Source organism: Mobula birostris, chromosome 3 (assembly GCF_030028105.1).
Source record: "Mobula birostris isolate sMobBir1 chromosome 3, sMobBir1.hap1, whole genome shotgun sequence".
Classification (NCBI taxonomy): Eukaryota; Metazoa; Chordata; class Chondrichthyes; order Myliobatiformes; family Myliobatidae; genus Mobula; species Mobula birostris.
Window position 1 is genome coordinate 105,804,131 of NC_092372.1, and position 25,898 is coordinate 105,830,028.

At 40.1% G+C, this 25,898-nt stretch overlaps 1 protein-coding gene across 3 annotated transcripts in view; it reads left to right on the top strand.

Annotated features, from left to right (window-relative positions):
• Positions 1 to 25,898, top strand: part of sec24d (SEC24 homolog D, COPII coat complex component) — a 194,306-nt gene that overhangs the window by 10,067 nt on the left and 158,341 nt on the right. The window contains exons 2-6 of one of the 3 annotated variants that reach the window (XM_072253167.1): positions 7,481 to 7,645; positions 8,561 to 8,690; positions 9,127 to 9,275; positions 11,867 to 12,139; positions 22,895 to 23,028. In XM_072253167.1, the coding sequence (XP_072109268.1) occupies positions 7,522 to 7,645; positions 8,561 to 8,690; positions 9,127 to 9,275; positions 11,867 to 12,139; positions 22,895 to 23,028 (810 nt within the window). In that variant the 5' untranslated portion in view covers positions 7,481 to 7,521. The remainder of the gene's footprint in view (positions 1 to 7,480; positions 7,646 to 8,560; positions 8,691 to 9,126; positions 9,276 to 11,866; positions 12,140 to 22,894; positions 23,029 to 25,898) is intronic. The other 2 variants (XM_072253168.1, XM_072253169.1) reach the window with 2 other exon arrangements.

Genomic DNA, 25,898 nt, shown 5'->3' on the forward strand with positions numbered 1-25,898 from the left:
TCTCCAGTTAACATTGGGAACATTGAGACTTTTGCCTTTATTTGCTGTCACAAATTCCATAACATTGCCATTGATTCTGTATTTTTAGAACTGAAGGCTCAGATAGGCAAGCAATGCAAACAAAAATCAATAAATTGAGTCAAAAAGGTTCACTCAGGACTAAAAGCTGTGTCATTGAGCGGGGTTCCAATGACTATTTAGATTAACTACAAGTTTTATACCTTTTCGTGTACAGGTTTGTCACCTGTAACTATTGCCTAATCTGACTCAGTAGTATTTGGATGTGACTATTTTGGCACAAAATCGTGCAATTCAAATTCTTATTGCTACCTACTTTGAAGATTACTGAATCCCTCAGTTTGTTTCTCTGTCATGATTAATTCCATTTCCATAGTTTTCTATTTAAATTTTAAGCTAACTTGACTAACGCTGGCACTATTTCTTCTCATTAGTGCCTTTATGTTTCATCCCCTTCTAACATTTACTCAATTTGATTATACTTAGATATACTGTAACGATCTTTTTGCACAATTACTTTGTACTTCATTGCGTTGTTCTTTCACTTTATATAATGACTATCTTATCCAACTCTAGGCTTATGCCAAGACTTTTATCCATGAAAGAGATAGAGAGCATAGTACCATGGTGTGACTGACAATGACCTTTCCCTCAATGTCAGCAAATCAAAAGAGCCAGTCCACCAAAAGCCTGTCCTGACCTTACCAAATAGATGCCACAGCCAGAAGATAGGTTCCATTGAGAAACCTATAAACAATAAAAATTAAATCAATAAGTAGAACTAAAAACACCAAAATGCATAAGTAATTCAAATCACAAAGTTCAAAAGGAATTAGAAGAGGATCTTGCCTTCAGCTTTGCTTTGCTATTATCAGCCTATAATTCCCATTGAAATGAAATTGGCTTTTGCCATATGTAATCTGGCTCAGGACCCAAGAGTCCCATTCCTGGTCAAAGTTCTGGAGAATTTCAGCAAAATTGAGCTGCACTACTGGATTCCATGTGGAAACCACCAGTGGAACTATTAGATTTCACATGTGTGAAAGTGTGAAAGTCCCCAGTTTGCTTCTGTTTGGCTAAATTGTGTTTGGAACTGCTGGCACTTACCATCAGAATCCACAGTGATGATGGTCTTTCTACGGTTGATGTACGAGTTCATAAATATTTCAAATATTTCTTGCTTATTGCAGCAACCACCGAATTGTAATATCTTTTGAGAAAACAGTATTAAAACTAAGTAATTTCTATAATGATTAGTCCAACTGCATCAGTGGCATTATGCATAAGAGTAAATATAGCGAAACAAATCTTGGTTTTTAGAAAATGTGCGATTTGTGCTCGTGCTTATAATACATGTCAAATGAAATAAGGAATTCTGTGTGGATTACCCTACGAATATGCCTGAAATCCAATTGTAGGGGAATATCTGTGCCAAGATTATAATTTTGTTTCATAATTTGTCATCATTTATAATTCCATGAATAGATGCAGAATTAGTTCAATAATTGCCCAATATATTCCAAATACTGGTGCTCAGTAAGGTAGTATCCTCAGACCTCTGCTTTACTTCCTATACACTCATGACTGCATGGCCATATTCTGCTAAAGCTACCAGTTTTCAGCTGATGCCACTGTAGTGGGCTGTATCTGAACTAATATTGAATCAGAGTACAGGAAGGAGATAGACAGCTCAGTGACATGTTGTCATGACAAAAATGTTCTCCTTCATGACAACAAAATAGATGGTCCCTGACTTCAGAAAGAGGGGTGGTGCATATGCTCCTTTACATAACAAATGTGTTGAGGTTGAGAGCTTCAAGTTCTTAGGTGTGAACGTCAACAATAGATTGTCATGGCCAAGAAAGCTCAGGAGGCTAAAGAAATATCCCTGTCAGCCCTTATCAAATTGTATTAATGCACTATTAAAGGCATCATATCTGGATATATGACAGCTTGGTGTGGGAACTGCTCTGCATGCGACTGCAGAGATGTAGGTCTCCTTGTCTTCTTTCCATACTTCTCACTGCCTCAGTAAAGAAGCCATGATAAACAAAACTGGGCACCATGACACTGTAGAAGACAGCACAGTGCTATTACAGCTTGGGGCACTGGCGTTCAGAGTTTTATTCCGGTATTCTCTGTAAAGAGTGTGTACGTCCTCCCCGTGAACGCGTGGGTTTCTTCCAGTTCCCTCCCACAGTCCAAAGACGTAACAGTTAGTAGGTTAATTGGTCATTATAAATTGTTCTGTGATTAGGCCAGTGTTAAATAGGTGGGTTGCAGCACAGTGGGGTTTGTTGGGCTGGAAGGGTCTGTTCGTGATGTACCCTAAATAAATAAATAAAGCACCCACTCTAGACATTCTCTCTTCTCTCCTCTCCATCAGATAGAAGATACAAAAGCCTGAAAACCCCTACCACCACACTCAAGGCCAGCTTCTTCCCTACTACTCTAAGAGTATTGAATGCTTCCTTAGTATGATAAGATGAACTCTTGACTCACAGTCTAACTCATAATGAAATAGCATCTTATTGTTTTCCTACACTGCACTTTCTCTGCAGCTGTTACACTTTAATATGCATTCTCTTATTACTTTGTACAACCTCAATGCACTGTGTAATGATTTGATGTGTGAACAATATGCAAGGCGAGCTTTTTACTGCACCTCAGTACTCGTAACAATATAAACCACTTCCATTTCTAGTAATATCATAATATTATACAATGCCATTCAGCCACCATTTCAGATTGCACCAAGCCAATTAAATTCTTCTTTGGTCTATTCAATAGTAAGCTGAGTTTCCATATATTTTCCTTAACAAGAGTCCTCAATGTACCCCACCACCAGCCTCTTGCCTCGACTTCTACTGATTAAATTTTCATTAATTCCTTTTTCCATTTCAGCTTAGACAATTCTGATGCTCTCCCAACTACTGTTCAAATCCCATCTATTTACAGTGCCCTGTAAAAGTATTCAGCCCCCAACCTTTTGTTCACATAAATGGAGTGGCATAATAGCATAGTGGTTACAGTACACGTGACCAGGGTTCAATTCCCACCACTGCCTGTAAGGAGTATGTACATTCTCAGCGTGACTGCATGGATTACCTCTGGGTGCTCTTGTTTCCTCCCACTGTCCAAAGACATATCTGTTGGTTGGTAATTGGTCATTGTAAATTGTCCCTTGATTAGGCTATGATTAAATCAGGGGACTGCTGGATGGTGTAGCTCAAAGGGCTGGAAAAACCTATTCCACAGTGTTTTTCAATAAATAAATAAACAAGTACCACAACAGTGATTTTGATCAATTTAACTGAGAATTTTTATTTGTGAATCACGTGCTCCTTTTTTCGCAGTAGAGCCCAAATAAACAGGGTAAATTGTAAAGCATGAAAAACTGAAATGCCAGCAGTTCAAAAGTATATACCTCCCTTTGCTCGGTACTTAGATGAACAACAATTACAGCCAGTAGTCTTTTTGGATAAGTCTGTTAGTTTTACACAACATGATGGAGCAAGATTTGCCTATTCCTCGTTGCAAAATTGCTCAAGCTGTGCCAGGTTGGTCGGGGAGCGATGGTGGACAGCAATCTTGAGGTCTTGCCAGAGATGTTCAATTGGGTTAACTTCAGGACTCTGACTGGTCCACTCAAGGACATCAATTTTCTTCATTTGAAGCCACTCTGTGGTTGCTCTGGCAGTGTACTTTGGGTCATTGTCCTACTGAAAGACAATCTTCCTCCCCAGTTTACGCTTTCTGGCGGAGGCTTACGGTTCTTTATCCAGGATTTCTCTGAATTTAGCAACATTCCTATACCCTACAATCCTGACCAGATTTCCAGTCCCTGCTGCCGAATGGCATCACCATAGCATGATGCTACTTCCACCATACTTTACAGTAGGGATAGCAACTACGTTTAGAGAGGCAGTCTGATCGAGGCAGTGTGGCTGTGGTGTCATATTTTTTTATGATGGATTGTAATGTTATGTTCTGTGCCTTTGAAATGGTCTTGTACCCTTACCTCGATTTGTGCTTCTTTATCACCATCTCGCTAACTTGTCTTGAATGCTCTATTGCCTAATTTTGGTGTGGTTTTTTGAAAGTTGCCATACAGTTGGACCATACAGAGAGAGGGAGTATTATTCTTATGAACTCATTGAAAACAGATGGTCCTCTATTTTTCTATATCAACAAATATTGATGAATATTGAACATCAATAAATAAGATAATATATTGCTACTGAGTAAAGTCAGAATGGTAATGGGAGACTTTCTTCAGTCTCTCAATTTTTGTGTTTAATTTCTAGTAAATTGTTGAAAGGTTTTGGAATTTTCTTTTGATTTGACATGATATACAATGTTTTGTAGATTTGTTCAAAATTCCTAGTTTGAAATATTTTAAATTTTGGAAATGTGAAAATAGTTGTGGGGGCTGAATAATTTTTCAAGGCACTTGAAAAAGCTTCAGTCCTGTCAAATCACATATATTTCAATTACCACATCTCAATTTCCATCTATTTTCTGCTGTCCTACTCCAGCTTTCAGTCTTCCAGTACCTTTTCAGCCCTAGAACCATTTAGTTATCCCACTAACTGCTGTTCTATGAACTCAATCACATCACACTTCACACCATATTTGACAGCTATAGATTAGGTGAAATACGTCCCAAATCTTTGACCCTGAACCTAAACTTTAACTGCATTCCTCTCTTGATTGAAGATATTCTTTAACTTTCTTAGCATGGTACAGTAATTAATTTTTACAATCCAAACAAAAACAATGCACTGTGCAAGTGAAAACAAAAATGGTTAACCCAGGAAAGCAACTTCAAGCAGACTCTCAGTGCCTGCCAGGAATATTGACAGCTGATCTTTTAGTGACCCTTTCGTTTGTGTCTGCACCAGGACTTAATTAAATAAAATTATCTGTCACATTTTGCCACATACAAAATCTGTATATGGTCCAGTTTTCAATGTAACTGGTATGAAGATAATAATTCTTAGCTGTGCAAGGAGCAGACATGTTTGACAAAGCCCTAATCATACATTCCTGTTCCTTGCATGTATATCATGCAAAATAAGATTAGAGCATGTTTTGAAAGGTTTGAACTGTCCATTAAGAATTGGTTTGGACTCTTACTATGATCCACTCTAATGTAGATTTCATTTCCTGGTGCATTAGCCCATGTGTTAATGTCATCAACATCTGTAGTTCCTGTTAATTACTTACTGACAAAAATTGGATTAAAAGGTCGCAATTTACAAGCTTCATAAATAACTCACCATAAAATGAATAATTGAAAGTAGTGAACTAATTGTGACCCAGAGGACAAAGATTTTACATATATAAAAGCATTACCTGTAATTTGAATCAAAAAGTAATCAGCACTTGCAGATGTCTATGAACTGCTGATGTAGCTCACAGACCCATCTTGTGGGGGCTTGACTATCCAGGGTATGGAATATGCTCTGGAACACTCAGTATAAGCAGGAGGGGTCTTCCTGGGACAGCCTTGCAGCTATAATCTCCCAGCATCTTTTTCTCTTCCTTCCCATGTTTTCTGTGATTTTTTTTTTCTGCTTTATTTTTTCTTTTGCCCCATAAGATATTAAAAGATTCAATCAGAAGTCTTGAAGAATTTTGTTACAGATGCTAATCCAAATATAGCAGATCCTGGTTAATTGGGATACATCAGGACCAGAACATCTTTCCAATTAAGTAGCTGTGCCAATTAGCAAAAAGTTTCATGGAAATAGTTAAAAAGGTATAAAAAAAGACAAACTATCATTTAACTAAGTAACAAATTATGTATTTAAATGAAAAACAAAACAATTTAGAACACTGAATTCTACTACAAAACTATAAAACTATATTATTTCCTAATAGTTGTCACTCACCATTAAATTGTCTCCACTGCTCTGTCACCAAATGTAGAGGAGTCTTGACCTAATCACAGAGCAGCAGAGATGAATTAATGGTGAGCTATAACTTTAATAACAAACTACAAAATAATGAGCATGAGGGAGCACAAAACAAGAGAGAATAGAAACTTAATATGACAAGGCAACAAGATAACTGAAGGCTTAGACTAACTGGTTGAGGCTGGCTCATTCCTATGAAGGAGGATTGTGGATGAGAACTGGGTTTAAATAGGCAGCATGTTTTGCGTTGGAATAAGTGGCAGGTGACTCCTGTTAGTTGGATGAGGACTGGGAGGATCCTGCATTTGCAGGCCTAAAAGAAGGTATAAATTCCCTACAGTCAGTGAGTGAATTAAATCCTGGTTGCTGGCACTAATGTTATTATGCTGCCCCATATAACCATTATATCCATGTTGGAGGCATGTGCAGAGTGAAACATTTCATGGTACTTTCAATATTAATTACAGTTTATTGATATTAAATGGATCATTCAACCTCTATCTATTTATATGGGGAGTTGAGTACTAGGGCCTAGAAATTTATGGTTTTTGGATCACCTCATCAAACTTCATTTGTTCAATGGTCACAACATACACAACCAAATATGCGCCATTTGATCCCCTTCCCTCAAGGCCAAGCTTTGGAGGAGGAAATTCCAAAGCTTGGTTGAGCCTATGACTGGGATTGGGAGTTGTTTTCGAGACTGGGACATTATGGGGTGCTGCAAAGCTCTTGTTTGATTGTGGCTATGTTTTGGAGTGTTGGAGGTCGGGGGTGTTTGGAAATTGACATTGTCCAGAGGAGCAGATGCTTGAAGGCTTGGAAAATGCATGGCAGGGAATCACAGGTTTGGTTTCATTTAACAGGATTTGCTGAGCTTCTAAGCTCTTAAGTGCAGTCTGGATTTTGGGGGCTTGATCTTGAAGGGCAGTTATAATGCAGTGGATGGGACCTCAAGAATGTAGGGAATTAATTTACATATTTTGCAAGTCTGCCATAATCTTTTGGAAATACCTAATAACAATTGCAAAAAATAAGTAAAATAAATATTAGTTCTGTGAAAAAGTACAAAATTACAACATCTGACTTCACACCTCTGGAAGAAAATGCTATCAGATTTTCATGGAACTGACTAATTTGGTGCCTGGCCTTCTGTCAATAGTTGCTGTAAACAATGTTATGTCTAATTTCCCTGTTTGCTGGGTATTTCTCATGAAAATCACTGGTGAGCCCCTCTACATTGCTAATATGCTGAAGCATTCTGCACCAATTTTGTGAACTATCTCTAATATAAATAGCAAGGTTTCATTTGATTAAATATCTAAACTTTAGATAATTAATTAATCAAGTGAAACTTTGCTATCTAATGTCCAACTTGCCCTTCAAGCTTGCATTTTAATTTGTGACAATTCGTGATGGAGTCAGGGCACACCCCTTGCATTATTGTCAGAATATATTTGGATGGTATATCATAGGCGTACTAGAATCTCGACTGTCCTGCAATGTGAAAGTAACCTGAAACTTTGTCCTTTTTTCATCAGATTTCTTAAGAATCCAAGGAATGAGAATATTTTAAATAAAAATGAGTCAACAAGGATATATTACCACACCACCTTATTCTCAAAGTCAACCTGGAATGGGAGGATATCCAACTGCATGCGGTTCAGCAAATTCACAGCCTCATTACGGCCACTTTGGTGGAACAGGTTAGTCACATTCAGTAGCACCTACAGGTAATCTGTATACAGAGACAAGAATTAGGCTAAACAAACTTTACGGCATATGCTGGTGATGTTAAACCATATTTTGATTAAAGATCTTAAATGACGCCCTGCGTTGTGCATTCACTAGCCCCTCCCACTTTACCTTGATGACTGCTGAAATACAGGTACACTTTTAGAGTTTGTTTGATCGTCTCTGATGAGCAAAGGTTAGCAGAAAGCCAGCATTTAGCTCCTGTTGCTTGGATTTTGTTGAGAAATGGACATTATTTGCATAGAAATCTGAATATTTACTTTTGTTACACACTTTGTATTCTATTCCTCATGAATAGATTATCTGATAGAAATAATTTAAGCTAACAATTAACACCCAAAGTGGTATTTAAATAATTTTAATTTCTTTCACTTTTTTTAAATCTATTTATCTACTTACTACTATTTAGCACAGAAAATGTAACTGATTTGTCAGTAGTAGATTGTGCCATAGCTTGTAGAATTGAAGAATTAAAAGAGAAAATGCTGGGATTTCCCAACAAGTCAGTGGCATCTCTGAAGAGAGAAACAGTTAACATTTCAGGCCACTGACATTAGATTTTGAGTTCTCCAGAATGCCTCTCATATTGTGAAAGAATTATTGGTCTGAAATGTTTACCCTGTTTCTCATGAATATCTCCAGAATTTTATTTTGGATTACCAACACCTATAAATTTTTGCCTTTCAAGTGGAATTGAAGAAGTCTATAAACATAGCAAATATTTGAACATAAATTTATCATAGTTGTGGAAATATGTTCTATTCCTAATATCTTTTACAAATATTTTTTCCATGCATTGCTACTTTTCCCAAAGGGTGTATTTGTGTAAAATAGGATTGTGATTAATGGTTATACTTGTTTCATAGGGCTGTTGAAACCAGCATCTTTACCTCATGGGCCAGCAGTTTCTGTTGGTCATTCACCATCTTCTCTAGCACAATTTGGTCAAACTAACCTCCAGAATGGGATATATAATCCTGGAAACCAAATACCAAGGTATTTATCATAACCTATAATAAAATTTGTATAAAAACATCATTTTACATACATAGGTATACTTGGCTTTGTTTTAATAAAATTGAATGTCTTAAAAGAGTAATCAAGTATGCTCTTTTTTTTAGCAAGTACTTGGCTCCTGGTGAATTAACCACAGTAAAAAGTAAAGGCACTTAAGTTTCCAACTGGATTTGTTGCAGAACTAGAGCTGTTATTGTTCAGCTGCTTTGCCCAATAGTTAATGGTCATGTAACCATGAAATTTTGCAGAATGCTAAACTGTACTAGGGCTGGGTTTGTTGAATATCACATGCTAATGTTTGAGTCATATTTTCAATAAAATGATTGTAAATGGTTTAATATCAAAGAATAATTGGAAGTAAATTAGTTAGAGATACCACTATGACGCTTATATTTCAATTTGTTTGTGTTTGTAGCTATGCAGTTTCTTCTCCAAGCAGTGTTCAGACTCCTTCCTTCCAATCCCATGGCTCTCACGCACAATCAATATACCAGAATACCACACCACCTGCATTCACACAGCAAGTCATTGGTCAAATGGGTACCATGAAAATAAGTGGCTATGGTAAGTGTTCTTGTTAAGTAACACAGCAAATCAGTTGAATGCAACAAGAGGAAATCTGCAGCTGCTGGAATTTCAAGCAACACACATAAAAGTTGCTGGTGAACGCAGCAGGCCAGGCAGCATCTATAGGAAGAGGTACACTCCACGTTTCGGGCCGAGACCCTTCGTCAGGACTAACTGAAAGAAGAGCTAGTAAGAGATTTGAAAGTGGGAAGGGGAGGGAGAGATCCAAAACTGATAGGAGAAGGCAAGAGGGGGAGGGATGGAGCCAAGAGCTGGACAGTTGATTGGCAAAAGGGATATGAGAGGAGTATGGGATGGGAGGCCTCGGCAGCAAGAAAAGGGGGAGAGGGGAAGACCAGAGGATGGGCAAGGAGTATAGTGAGAGGGACAGAGGGAGAAAAAGGAGGGAGAGAGAATATATATATAGTAAATAAATAAATAACACTGACTACTCTAACTTCCGTTAATGCCCCACCTCCCCCTCGTACCCCATCTGTAATTTATTTATTTTATATATACTCTCTCTCGCTTTCTCTCTACTTTTTCTCCCTCTGTCCCTCTCACTATACTCCTTGCCCATCTTCTGGTCTTCCCCCTCCCCGTCCCCCTCTCACTTTCAAATCTCTTACTAGCTCTTCTTTCAGTCAGTCCTGACGAAGGGTCTCGGCCCGAAACGTCAGCTGTACCGCTTCCTATAGATGCTGCCTGGCCTGCTGCGTTCACCAGCAACTTTTAAATCAGTTGAATATTTGTTTTGGATGTATAAGAACTTGGTAAAGGAATAAAAGAGCAATGGGAAATTAAAAACCTATTCAGGATTTTTTTTTCAAATTTATTTGATGCTGGATAATTTCTCTGTAGTTGTTCCTTGTTGGCTCTCACAATCCCTCTCCCCCCCCTCTCCCCCCCCTCTCCCCCCCCTCTCCCCCCCCCTCCCCCCCTCTCTCCCCCCCCCTCCCCCCCTCTCCCCCCTCTCTCCCCCCCTCTCCCCCCCCTCTCCCCCCCTCTCCCCCCCCTCTCCCCCCCCCTCCCCCCCTCTCCCCCCTCTCCCCCCTCTCCCCCCCTCTCCCCCCTCTCCCCCCCTCTCCCCTCTCCCCCCCCTCCCCCCCTCCCCCCTCTCCCCCCCCTCCCCCCTCTCCCCCCCCTCTCCCCCCCTCTCCCCCCCCTCTCCCCCCCTCTCCCCCCCTCTCCCCCCCCTCTCCCCCCCTCTCCCCCCTCTCCCCCCTCTCCCCCTCCCTATCTCTCTCTCTATCTCTATCCCTCTCTCTCTCTCTCTCTATCTATATATGTGTGTGTGTATATATGTATATGCCTCTGCTCAGTAAAACATAGCAAGCATTTTAATGGCATGACAAAAGCAACTCAAAACCTCTATGATTGTTAACAATTTTTTTCGTTCCTTGTCTTTTCATGATTTACTCCAGAATTCATGCATCTGACTTATGCTGACTTATTGATGTTAGCCTGAACTTCCACTGGCACCCAACTTTTGTGACTATCAAACTTGTTTCACATAATTATATATTATTCAGGCATACTCCATTATCAAAATTTCAACATATAACTAGGGTGAACAATTATTTTGTAATAATTTCTAGAATTGTTAAAACATCCTCCCTCAAATTACACATCTTTTACTTGGAAGGTAAATTGGTGAGTGAAGACAACTTGGTGAAGTATTATTGTGGCTCCAGTAAAGAAAGCAAATAGCCAAATACCTAATCTCTCCATCTCAAGAGAGAAAATCCTTGTGTAAATTGTTTAAGTAATTTAATAAATGTTTGGAAAAGATCTGAATATTTATGCATATAACTCCTGTTGCATTATACCATAAGGTGAAACTCTCGCTGAGGACAAATTCCATAGCTTTTTGCATGTGTGTATTGGCTACCTGCATGTGTTTCAGTTTCCTGAAATGTTGTTGACTTATTTATAGATTGTGCATGGTTTGCATGGTCTGCATTTATCTTTCATCGATAATTGCCCTCAGGATGCTGATAATGAGCCATCTTCCTGAATCATCACAATCCTTCTAACGAAAGCAGTCCCAGTGCTCTGTACATTCCTATTGTAAATATGACCTGCTTTGTTTGCTGACCCATTCAAATGTAATTCAGTATAGTGCAAACATTAATGACCATCCCCATTTCTGACCATGTGATACAATGAAGGTAATGATAACCTAGGGCACCGCCGTGAGGAACTCTCGCACTAATGTTTGTGGCTGAAATAAATAATCTAGTGACTTGCTTTTAGCGTTATGATTCCCTCAGAGGGCAGCACCAACTCCATTCTGGATGCCGCGCCACATCAGCCCCCTGGAAGTGCTACAAGCACACCGCCTCACTCTGGGCTGCTGAAAACTGGCAACACTGTGGCTTCAGGCTTTTTCCTCACCAAGGTGAAGGCCTGGCTGCCCCCTCCCACCATCTGCCCCTGCTCTCACCCAAGAAATCAGTGAACCAGATGTTCCCAACCCACTGAGTTTCTCCTGCACTTCGGTTTTTGTTCTTTATTACAGAAGCTACTTCCTTTTGTGTAAGCATTTCAATTAGACCTTATATCAAAATGTTCCTTTATTTTAATAGGCTCTTCTCGAGCACCTCCACAAAGTGACCCTTCACTGGCTGGACCACCCCTCCAGCCTTCGTTCCAAGGGTCGCAGCCACAGCACCATTTGCCTCCTATTTCTTCTCCTCCAGCTCAAGCAACACCTGTTACACCAGCTGTCCCAGTAGCTTCAATGTTTCCCAGAGGGCCTGCAGGAGTAAATGTTAATCATCCTGGAATGAATCAAGGTGGTGTTGGTTACCAGAAGGTTCCAGGTCAGCCTCCCATGGTTGGATACTTACAGCAGCAAGGTAAGCACATCTTATCAACAAAATATCATTCTGACAGTAGTGTTGCTGTCTGAGATCAAGCCCAATAATATCTTCATTGGTAACATTTGTCAATATTCAGATACTATGATAATGTAACATAGACAATCAAATGTATTCACACTCAATTGTTATCTGAAATATTATGTTTGCAAAGGGAAAATGTGAAATTTAAACTTCTGCGTTAGAAACTTGCCTATGAGAACATTACCCATGTGTCCTGCCCCATTCTTCAGGAACCTTTACACCCACTGGATTACTTTTGAAAGCAGTTACTGCAACTAAATGATGGCCAATATGCACAAAAGTCAGGTTCACATAAGTTTAATAAGATGATTTCATAGAACATAGAATAGCACAGCACAGTACAGGCCCTTCGGCCCACAATGTTGTGCCGACCCTCAAACCCTGCCTCCCATATAACCCCCCCACCTTAAATTCCTCCATATATCTGTCTAGTAATCTCTTAAACTTCACGAGTGTATCTGCCTCCACCACTGACTCAGGCAGTGCATTCCACACACCAACCACTCTCTGAGTAAAAAATCTTCCTCTAATATCCCCCTTGAACTTCCCACCCCTTACCTTAAAGCCATGTCCCCTCGTATTGAGCGGTGGTGCCCTGCAAGAGACCTCCATCATGTCTCCTCTCATCCTCCTTCTCTCCAAAGAGTAAAGCCCTAGCTCCCTTAATCTATGATCATAATCCATACTCTCTAAACCAGGCAGCATCCTGGCAAATCTCCTCTGTACCCTTCCCAATGCTTCCACATCCTTCCTATAGTGAGGTGACCAGAACTAGACACAGTACTCCAAGTGTGGCCTAACCAGAGCTTTATAGAGCTGCATCATTACATCGCGACTCTTAAACTCTATCCCTCGACTTATGAAAGCTAACACCCCATAAGCTTTCTTAACTACCCTATCTACCTGTGAGGCAACTTTCAGGGATCTGTGGACATGTGCCCCCAGATCTCTCTGCTCCTCCACACTACCAAGTATCATGACATTTACTTTGTACTCTGCCTTGGAGTTTGTCCTTCCAAAGTGTACCACCTCACACTTCTCCAGGTTGAACTCCATCTGCCACTTCTCAGCCCACTTCTGCATCCTATCAATGTCCCTCTGCAATCTTCGACAATCCTCTACACTATCTACAACACCACCAACCTTTGTGTCGTTTGCAAACTTGCCAACCCATCCTTCTACCCCCACATCCAGGTCATTAATAAAAATCACAAAAAGTAGAGGTCCCAGAACAGATCCTTGTGGGACACCACTAGTCACAATCCTCCAATCTGAATGTACTCCCTCCACCAGAACCCCCTGCCTTCTGCAGGCAAGCCAATTCTGAATCCACCTGGCTAAACTTCCCTGGATCCCATGCCTTCTGACTTTCTGAATAAGCCTACTGTGTGGAACCTTGTCAAATGCCTTACTAAAATCCATATAGATCACATCCACCGCACTACCGTCATCTATATGCCTGGTCACCTCCTCAAAGAACTCTATCAGGCTTGTTAGACACAATCTACCCTTCACAAAGCCATGCTGGCTGTCCCTGACCAGACCATGATTCTCTAAATGCCTATAGATCCTATCTCTAAGAATCTTTTCGAACAGCTTTCCCACCACAGACGTAAGGCTCACTGGTCTATAATTACCTGGACTATCCCTACTACCTTTTTTGAACAAGGGGACAGCATTCGCCTCCCTCCAATCCTCCGGTACCATTCCCGTGGATAACGAGGACGTAAAGGTCCTAGCCAGAGGTTCAGCAATCTCTTCCCTCGCCTCGGGGAGCAGCTTGGGGAATATTCCGTCAGGCCCCGGGGACTTATCCATCCTAATGTATTTTAACAGCTCCAACACCTCCTTTCCCTTAATATCAACATGCTCCAGAACATCAACCTCACTCATATTGTCCTCACCGTCATCAAGTTCCCTCTCATTGGTGAATAGCGAAGAGAAGTATTCATTGAGGACCTCGCTCACTTCCACAGCCTCCAGGCACATCTTCCCACCTTTATGTCTAATTGGTCCTACCTTCACTCCTGTCATCCTTTTGTTCTTCACATAATTGAATAATGCCTTGGTGTTTTCCTTTACCCTACTCGCCAAGGCCTTCTCATGCCCCCTTCTTGCTCTTCTCAGCCCTTTCTTAAGCTCCTTTTTTGCTTCTCTATGTTCCTCAATAGATCCTTGCTTGCTAAACCACATGTATGCTGCCTTCTTCCACCTGACTAGATTTTCCACCTCACTGGTCACCCATGATTCCTTCACCCTACCATTCTTTATCTTCCTCACCGGGACAAATTTATCCCCGCAATCCTGCAAGAGATCTCTAAACATTGACTGCATGTCCATAGTACATTTCCCTGCAAAAACATCATCCCAATTCACACCCACAAGTTCTAGCCTTATAGCCTCATAATTTTCCCTTCCCCAATTAAAAATTTTTCTGTCTTCTCTGATTCTATCCTTTTCCATGATAATGCTAAAGGCCAGGGAGCGGTGGTCGCTGTCCCCCAGATGCTCACCCACTGAGAGATCTGTGACCTGACCCGGTTCATTACCTAGTACTAGATCTAGTACGACATTCCCCCTCGTCGGCCTGTCCACATACTGTTAATCTGGTTGCATTTATCACCTCAGTTTGGTGACTAACCCAGAAGTAGAATGGAAATGCATTTAGCATAGGTTGACACACATTAATGGAGGCAAATTCCTAGGGCCTGTCCAGGAAAGAAGTCACAGTGGCTCTTATAGAGGTATCTGCTTCATCATTAGCCATTAGGGAAGTTAAACTGAATGGTAGTTAATGTTGATCCATTGTTACCAAGGCTAACAAGGTCAGGCTGGGGAAATACAGGCAAGTGAGCCTGACTTCAGTTGTTGTGAGTTTACTGGCAGGAATTCTGAGTGACAAGATCTACCAATCGACTCCTGATCAGTAATAGTTGGCATGGATTTTTGCATGTGATGTCTTGTCTGATTGAATATTTTGGAGCTTTTTGAAGAGTTAACTAAGGGAGTATTTAACCTACGGTAGGGCACTGGATGTTGTCTATATTAGCTTTAGTAAAACCTCTGACAAAATCTGGAAGATTAGCCCCCATAGGTTTCAGTGGGAGCTAGTGAAATGGATTTGGAATTGACTCGATGATAGGAAACAAAGGTTGATGGTTGGCTTATGCTTAATAATGTGCCAGGAGTCAGTGTTGTGATCTCTGTTATGCAATATTTATGTGAATGATTCGTATGTGAGTGTATGTGGCACGATTAGCAAGTTTGCTGATGATACTAAATTAGGAGGTCTTATTGACAGTGAAGCAGGTTGCAATGAATTGCAATGAGATCTTGATCTGTTAGGACTGAGGAATGGTAAATGGATTTTGACTTTGATAAGTGTGAGGTGTTGCATTCTGGATATTCAAAGAAGGATAGGACGTATATAATGAATGGCCAAACACTGATGAGTGTTGCGAAACACAGGGATCCCAGAATCCAAGTGCAGTTTGTTGAAAAGGACTACACAAATAGACAGGGTGTGGGGAAAAAAAAACATTTCCATGCTGGCTTTAATCAGTCATGCCTTCGGGTTTAGGTGTAGAGACACTTTATGTGGAATTTATATAAGTTGTTGGTGAGCCAGTTTTGGTCATTGTCAAGCTGGAGAGAATGGTGCCTGGACTAGAGGGTCTGAAGTATAGCGAGACGTTGGCCATGCTGGATCTTCATTACCTGGAGTGCAGGAGAGTGAGGCGTGACCTGACAGAAGTTTATAAATCAAGACACATTACAATTAATCCACTGTGCCCTTTGCACTGCCTGTCTTTCCTCTCAGTCTTTCCACACGCCACATCTACTCAGGTCCCCATCCCCCACCAAACTATTTTAAACCCTCTCCAAAAGATCTTGCAAACCTGTTCACAAGAATATTTGTCCCCCTCGACTTCATCTGTAACCCATCTCTTTTGTACAAGTCATACCTTCCCCAGAAAAGATCCCAGTGATCCACAAATCTGAAACCCTGCCCCATACATGAATTCTTCAGGCACATATTCGTCTTCCATATTGTTCCTATTCTTGCCCTCAATGACATGTGGCACAGGCAGCAATGCAGAGATTACCACCCATGAGGTCCTGCTTTTTAGCCTCCTATCTAGCTTCCTATATTCTCTCTTTAGGACCTCACTGCTTTTCGTTGATACCAATATGTACTGTGACCTCTGGCTGTTCACCCTTCCTCCCCTTAAGAATGCTGTGTACCCAATCTCAGACATCCCTGATCCTGGCACCTAGGAAGCGTCATACCATTCAGGAGTCTCTTTCATGTCCACAAAATCTCCTATCTGTTCTCCTAACTATTGAATCCCCTATCACCACCACTCTTCTCTCCACTTCCTTCCTGAGTCACAGAACCAAAATCATGCCAGAGACCTAGTCACTGTGGCTTTGCCATGGTAGGTTATTTCCACACCCCATCCAACAATAAATAATAAATAAAGGCATCCGTTAGTCTTGCGAGACCATGGATCTGCACCTGGAAAGTCTTCACTCTCCAGGGCGCAGGCCTGGGCAAGGTTGTATGGAAGACCGGCAGTTGCCCATGCTGCAAGTCTCCCCTCTCCACGACACAGCTGTTGTCCAAGGGAAGGGCACTAGGACCCATACAGCTTGGCACCAGTGTCGTCGCAGAGCACTGTGCGGTTAAGTTCCTTGTTCAAGGACACAACACACTGCCTCGGGGATCGAACTCACGACCTTCAGATCGCTAGTTGAATGCCTTAACCACTTGGCCACGTGCCCACACATATCCAACAATAGAATGCAAAGAAATATGATTGCTGTTGAGGAGAACAGCCACCAGGGTACACTATCCGGCTGTTTCCTTTCCCTCTCCTGACAGTCACCCAGCTACTTGCCTCCTGCACTTTAGGAGTGATCATATCCCCTATAGCTTTTATCTATCACTTTCTCATTTTACTGAATGATCTGTGGATCATCTGGTCCTGGCTCCAGCTCCCTAACATGGTCTATAATGAGCTGCATCTTGACGTACTTCTAGCAGATGTGTTTCATGGAGATTGGTATTCTCCCAGGGCTCCTACAGCTCGCATGAGGAGCACACCATTAGCTGGGGGTCCATTCTCACTACTCTAGCTAGACACCAATAGACAAAAGAGAATCCTGGCGAAACCTTAAACTAGCAACCACCTGTTTTTGCCAAAGCATCTGTTCCCCACTCTAAATCTGTCCCACTGCCTAGCTTCTTTTTATTGACCATTGCCAAGTGTGTAATAACCTCAGCCATCTCAATCTTTGCAGAAAGTCCCAACAGGCCCTGCTTACTTTTTTAAATTGGGCAATCTCATACTATGTAAACTTCACAAGCAGCTTTCTCCGCAAAAAGTCCTGGAAGGCCCCACTTGCTTTTGGAATCTGCCGTTTAAACTCCACAAGCAATTGTCTTTTCCTTGCTCCTCTTTTGGTTTTTTTGACATCACCTCCATTCTTGCCCTCAAGTTTCTGATGGATTGAAGGTGCCAATGGGAACAGTTTTTATTCTATCTATTCATGACTTATCGATCCCTGCAATTCTTGGCTCCACGGAGAACAAGTACTATTTCTCAAGTATGTCTATGCAACCAGAATCCTTAATCCTTTCAATATTTCCAATAACTCTACCCTACACCCTGTCTAAAGCCTTTGTATCTCGTCTGATGTGTAAATCCTAGATCTGGACATGTAACTCTACTTGGAGGCAAATTAATGATTTATATAAATTCATCATGACTTACTTGCTATGGTACTCTATATCTCCCTCTCTAAGTCCCAGCATTCCATTGTGTTCTAACCCTTTCCACAACCTTCAAATGACTTAAAGAATTTAAATGATTTATGAGTGCCTGAAGAACAGGTAATCGTCTGGCTGCATCTCGTGTGAGGAAGACCTTGGCTAGGGTCAACCCACATAAAGCTGGTCAGGTGCTGAAGGACTGTACAGACCAGTTAACAGAAGCTCTATCATACATCTTCAACATCTCTCTCGAGCAGTCCACTATCCCTGCAGACATCATCCCAGTGCCAAAGAGGTCAAGGGTAACCTGCCTTAATGACTATAAGACTACATTCCAGTAGCACTGATCTCAACAATAATGAAGTGTTTGATTATAGATTGCATTAAATCCCATCTTCCTGCTACATTGGACCCTTTCCACATTGTTTATTGCTCAAATTGATCCACTAATGATGCCATAACCTCTGCCCTCCATCATGTTCTGTCCCTCCTGGAAAATGGTGCCTCATATACTAGGATACTGTTTATCAACTACAACTCAGCATCTAATAGGATCATCCCTCAGAAGCTGGTGGATAACTGTCCTCGTTGGGTTTCAACACCTCTCTCTGAACCTTGGACTTCTTGACAGAAAGACCACAGTGAGTCTGTGTTGGCAGCAACATATCTAGTGGACTTTAGGAGATGCAGTCTGACCACTCCTCAGTGCACATAAACAGCTCCTCCATGGAGAGAGTTAAGAGCACCAAGTTTCTGGGAATGAACCTAATGGACTATCTCACCTGGTCCCTCAACACCATCTCTTTAGTCAAGAAAGCACAGCAGGGTCACCATTTTCTGAGGACATAGAGGTAAGTGAGGATTCCCCACCTCCAATCAAACCAAATCTTACAGGAGCACCATTGAGCACGTCCTGACCAATGCATCACCATTTGGTTCAGAAATTATAAGGCATCTGACCACAAGACTCTAGAAAGAACTGTGTGGGCAGCCAAGAGAATCACCAGGGTCTCTCTCCACCCGTTCCAGATAGTTATCAGGATGTTGCATATGCAGGGCCCTTAGCATTGTCAAGTATGCCTCCCATCTGTTGCACAATCTCTCCTGCCTCCTACAATCAGGCAGGAGGAACCGTAGCATTAGGACCAGGACTGTTAATCTGTTAATCAAGGACTGAGAGAAACAGTTTCTTTATCCAGGCCATGTGGTACTGAACTCCCTGCTACCACCCAGGTCTCATCACACATGAAGATGTGTATATATTATATATATATATATATATAGAGAGAGAGAGAGTCCAGTTTCTATTGTCTCTCCTTTTTTCTTATATTTTAAATATAATGCTTTACATATTTCTCATTTAAATTTCATCTATCAAGCGCATTGCCTATTCCACCAGTCTGTCTTTATCCTTTCTCTCCATAGTTCATTTTGCTTCCAAGTTTTGTGGTATCCAAGGCATTAATATATATTAAGAAAATAAGTGTCGCTGACTCCTGGGGAAATTTACTACTATATGCCTCCCACTAGTTTGAAAACTACTGTTAACCACTGCTTTCTGTTTCTTCTCAGTTAGACAGTTTTCTATCCATGAGACTAATGCCCAATTTATTCCATGCTTTGTCACCAGATTTGTACGCAGAAGTTCATGAAGCTCATCTATTATTCCATATGCATATCAACTAAATTTCACTCACTGGCCTACTCCGTTTCAATATAAGAAAGTTCAAGTTGACTAAAATTAATTTACGTTTAGCAAGTCTATGTTGCCTTTTCCTAATGAATTCCTATTTTCAGGTGACTGCTAATTCTGCAGATTATTATTCTTTTAAGCCAGGTGGGTTATAAAGTGACCGATCTGTTGTTGCATTTGTAATAGGGGTATCATTCCCCTATCTGTGGAAGACTATGGACAGTCTCTCCATTCTTCTCTTGGCAATCCAAGATGCATTCCATCTGGGCTAGGTGTTTTGTCCTCTTTAAGTACAGCTGCATTTATAGTATATCTTTGTCAGTTTTAGACCATCGAGGATGTCGACTACATTTTCCTTTTCTGAGACATCAGCAGCACCTTCTTTCTTGGTAAACACTGATGTAAAATGCCTACTCAGTACCTTGGATGTGCCCCCTACCTTCATTATCAGATGTCTGATTGGCCTCAACTTTCTGTTTCTACCTGTTTACTATTTCCTGCCTTTTTTGCTTGCCCCTTTATATTTGTTAACATATTCATAATCTCTATTTGGTCCTCCTGTTTCATTTTAACTTTCCTTTTAACTTTGTATAATTAGACTAGTTCTCACTTGTGTTGTCAACTCAATGTCTATCATGGATCCTTTTAATGCTTAACTTTAGTCCTTGCATTTCTGGTTATCTGTCTTTAATTGCCCAACTTCATGATCAGAATATGCCGGAATTATATCTGAATTATCACTGCTCGTTGTTCGTTTAGTTTCGTCCTCTTAGCATTAATTTTACCTCAGATTTGTTCTCATTTCACTAGAGTTGACTCTTCTCTGGCTGCCTATTCTTTTTACCAATTCTTAGAATGACACCTCTCCTTTCTCATAGCTGTTAGAAGACTTCACAGTATTATGACCAGTATGTTTGCAGAAATGTTCTATCGATATTCAGCCCGTTTCCTTCCCCTTCCAGTTGGAAATAAATAGATACATAACTTCTTCTGGAAAAGATTTCAAAATTTCGTTCCTCGTCTCTTTTGTATTTTGTTATTTTCCCAGTATATAATAGAAAGGTGATTCTCTATGCTGTTGTGTATGTTCCCTGGAAATTTGCTGCTTTATTCTTCCTGCTAATTGGTGATCTATGGAATATTGCCATTAGTGCAGTGTCACCACTGTATTTTGTTCCCTAACTCTAAGATAGATTCAGCCCAAAACATTGACTGCCTGTTGCCCTCCGTAGATGCTGCCGGACTTGCTGGGTTCCTCTAGCATTCCCACCGCTATCCGTAAGGAGTTTGTATGTTCTCCCCATGGTTGGTCTCCTCCAGATGCTCCGGTTCCTACCAAAGTCTAAGATGTACTGGTTGGCAGGTTAATTGGTCATTGTAAATTGTCCTGTGAATAGGCTACGGTTAAATCGGGAGATTGCTGGCGGTATGGCTCGAAGGACCGGAATGGCCTTTTCCACTCTATAACTCAATAAATAAATAAATAAACATTTGCATACGTTGCTCAAGATTTTCAACAACTGCAGAATCCCTTGTGTTTAATATTCAACTTAATCAATTTATCACTCTTTATCACTCTTCTTTTTACTTTCCTCTATCTTTACAGAACACTTCATGTAAAGGAATGTTGAGTACCCAATGTTAAGTGTAAATCTTTTAAACAGATATCTATTATTTCCAAAGCTGCATAGTGGTTCAATTAGTGACTTGAACTCAATGGTGATATCCAAATATTTGGTTTTGGCTGTGTGGAGTTTGTGCAATCTCCATGTGCTTCAGTTTACCCACATCTATAGATGTAGGTTTATTGACCACTATAAATTGCCCCACTTCATCAATGATATTTACGATAGGTCTGGGGTGAGTTAAACCACATAGAATGGATTGGTATAAGATGGTGGTTATTGTTTGGTGCAGGCTCAGTAAACTGTAGCATGTTTCCAAACTATATGACTTTCACTCCATGAGTTTAAGCCAGGTAACTAATTGTGTCTGCAGTCCTCCAAAATTGACTAATTTGCCTTTGTGTTGACGCACATCTGTAAAGTTTAGACCTTGTACTCTAAGACACTGCTTATGTATAACTACTGTTTCTTGTTCAAGTGTTATCTGCTTCTCTCAGTACTCTTTACATCCTTTTGTATCCTTGTGTCTGCTTCCCTCTAAAGCCCTTTCCCTTCCAAATTAATTTATAAGTCCCCTTCTGCTGCCCCTGTCAGCCTTATGCAGCTGTAGGGAGCCTCCCTGTGTCTACTTCAAGTTCTCATCATGCCAACCTGTGTTTATTTACGGAATACATTTCAGTATTGACATGTCAAGTAGCATCAGAGAAAAAGGAAACAGAGTAAGTGTTTTGGTTTGAAGACCCTTCGTCAGAACTGAGATGGTGCAAAAACAAGGTTCTTGGTTTTAAATTGCAGAGAGCAGCGGAGTAAAGGATAAGACAAAGGAAACATCTCTGTTAAGGTGAAGCCAGGGTTGACATGATGACATGAAGATGATCTGTAAATAATGTCATCCAGTCAATATGTTTATCAGAGCATTTAGAGAAAGAGATATGTTTATTTGTTGAATACAGCATGGAGTAGGCATTTCCATCCCTTCAATCCACAATCCCTCTATTTAATCCTAGCCTAATAACAAGACAATTTACAATGACCAATTAAACTACCAACCAATATGTCTTTGGAGGAATGCAAAAGGGCAGAGCTGTAATGTTCGAGGTGTAGGCTCTACTACTGAGGAGAGAAAACTGAGTCAATGTCATAGATGACCTGGCCAGCCCTGATTTTGCAAGAAGTATAATTGTGCCCCTCAGGACCATGTAAATCAAAAAAAAGGTAAATTTTGTTAATTCAGTGTTTTAGATTTATGGCTTGGTTTAAACATTCAGAAATACATGGAGATTATTGAATGTTTATGCTGACTTATATTGAAATTAATAAAACCAAGAGTACTATATTGCTGCTTTCAGTTGGAGGAGCTTTTCTCAAACATTATATAAACTGTAAGTGGAAACAATTATCTCCATTTCTTTGACTATTTATAAATTTGAATGTAGTATTAGTCGATCACTTTTGAAGGAGTTGTGTTTGTCTGTGTTAAAAATCTTTTAAAACAAGTAGTACTGTTTCTCTGAAGGCAGCAAACAAAAGAATAATCCATGAAACTTTACTGATCTAATTGAGATAACCTTGGGAAATAAATTTTAAATTCTGGTGTTTATTCCTGTTCTGTGCAGCAGGTATATATGGAGGGCAGCAAAGGGGAGTTCAGTCAAATTATCCTGGAACTTATCCTGGGGCACCAGCAACTGGTGCACAGCTTGTGGGACCTCAACAGAAGAAACTGGATCCTGACTCCATCCCTAGCCCGGTAGGTACAGGACAGTAATAAACATAAACTATTAGTACTTCCAGATTTTCTTCATTTGGATTACATTTTAAGCATGTAAATTTGTTGGAATTCCTGTGTCACTCTTAACTGGATATAAAATCTATGTAGTCTTAAAAGAACATTACAACTGTGTTACTAGTGGAGGGGATCTGGTGAGTTTTGTAGCTTCAAAGCATTAAGTTAATTCAAATGAAGACGAATGAATTCAAGAATACTGGTTCGAGAATCTGAGAATACTGGTCTAGTTCGAGTTTACTTTAAGTGACGTATCAAACGCACAACAGGATATGTTCTTTTCGTTTCAAAGAATTCTGATAGTTGTGCGTTTCTGTTCTTTCGGCATTTGTGAAATGAACAAAGTAAAAAATATTCTCAATATCAGCATTTGATCTGACCTTAGTTTGGCATTTCTATGATGCTCAGTGGATGTCTGCTACTGTTGTTTCAACACAGTAAAATTTAAATCTCATGACATTGCAGATGGGTTAGTATGAGAGAGCCCAGTCTGGTGAAGATCCAATACCAGTTGTGTACCAGCCTTGACACCTGCTAGTATTCAGTCAATACTGAAAGATTTAGTACTTCATGAGTTCCCTATAGATCTACTGGAGTGATGTTTCCAAAACTGACCTCGCTTGAATGGCTCCCTGTAGAAGAGATATTGGCTAACTGCCAAATATGATGGGAGTCTGAGATCCAACCCAAACAATGTATTGCCAGCAGCCGCATCTTATTGTAACAGTGATACCTGCCAGTCTGTTATAATTCTTCCAAATAATTGACTATATATTTAGTTTAGTCACTCACTCTTTGTGAGATGTTTTATGCTTTTTTAAAAAATAAGCATGGAAAACCTGGTCTTCAGAAAATTGAAAATGATTGTCGGTAACTTAATTCAATCCATTACAAACTAGACCTAATTTTAGATCTATGCTTGCGAAATTGTATCATGTTTGATTAAGTAATCTTGCCTTGTATCTAGATTTCAGTGGAGCATACGGAATGGAGTTCAACACTCCATAAGCAGTATGCGGAACATATTAGTTCTTCCAATCAAGGCTGAATTTCTAGGCCTTTATTTTTAAGATTAAAATACCACTATCTGGTGGAAGAGATGAATTATTCAAGACAAAAAAAACTATTATAATATTCTAGTCAGTCCTGACGAAGGGTCTCGGCCTGAAACGTCGACTGTACCTCTTCCTAGAGATGCTGCCTGGCCTGCTGCGTTCACCAGCAACTTTGATGTGTGTTGCTTGAATTTCCAGCATCTGCAGAATTCCTGTTATTATTATAATATTCTGATTTGTTATGATAAATTTTAGATATCTAAATTCAAGTTTATTATTTTAGTTTTAAAGCCATTTTTAAAAATGAACATTGTCTCTTGATTGACTTGATCTATCAAATTATCATGTATCTTTATGTTAGATAGGATATTTTTGATGGCATTTGTGGTTAATGGGCTCTTGATTGGTAGAAAAATATTCAACTCTATCAAACTAAAAATGCTCAGAAGACCTGTCTGTTTTTTAAAACAAATATTGTTTTAAGCGGAATTTAAATTGGTCTCTTTCAAATGTTGTTGTGTTACTAAGTGAATGGATTTGTGAAAGACACCCCTATTTTATAATATCACAAGCATCAAAGAACATTCCGTCTAACATTTTGTAAGCTTTCCCATGTCAGCAGTCTGAACTATGTTAACCTATGTTACTTATTAGTTTTGGTCAAAGCACATTCACTTCTATGAATGAAAAACAGAGGAGCACTTCTATTTCAACATATGTCCCTATTTCCACGGTGAACAGGTTGAGAGAGTATTGATATCAGACCAGAATCTCAAAAGAAGAATAATGTAGGTAATGGGAATCTGAAACAAAACAAAAGATAAAAATAGTGAGCAGACCAATTATCATCAGTGAAGAGAAAGATGGAGTTAATGTTTATGGGACCTGTAAAATTTTCTCTGCCCCTTTCGCCACAGTTGCTGCCTGACCTGTTGAGTAATCCCATCATTCTCTGTGTTGCTTTTATCCAAGAGAATTATTACCTTGTTCTTGGACAATATTGAGAATTTAGTAATATCTGTCACCAAGATAATGATGTTCTTAAAAAAATTGTTTTGAATTTGGTACCAACTAGCAGAGAAGTCAACTAGCATTGTTTGTGCAGAATTTTTCCTCAGCCTGAAGCTGTTAACAATGTATGGTGGAGATATTTGTTTAAACACTCTTGTGTATCTTAGACGATGGACAGCTCCAAACCTTACCCGAGGCACTACTGCTGATATTAATATCCATTCCTCATGGCAAAACTATCTTCGACTGAATATGTTGTGGGGAATCGAGGCTAACTTCTGCCAATACTTGCAAATCTTTCCAGTAAAAGTTCTATTGAGACTAGGGATTAACTTTGACAAAATAGATATTTCAAGGATTTCATCACTAGAATGATCTCGTGGACTGGTTTAATTAACCTGGACTAATTAGAGAATTTCTTCTACATTTGGTCTGGATTCTGCATCTCTCAAGACATCATGTTCCTTTCTGTGGAACAGGGATTGTGTGGAAATATCCAAATACACTGTTGTTATCTGTTATTAAGAAAAAGATATACTTCTGGGATTATATCATCATCTAATTGTATTAAGTACTTCAGGGTGACCTTTTTCTCAGAAAGATAGGTCATGTGAATTGTGTCAAAATCTGATTTGGCCAAAACACACAAAAAAAAGCCTGGTTAGTATTCTCTCTAAAATTCAAGAACAAGATTTTCTTATAATAGTTATTAAAAACATCCATGGCTGTGCCATCAGCACAGGCAGTCACCAGTTAAACTGCTGCATT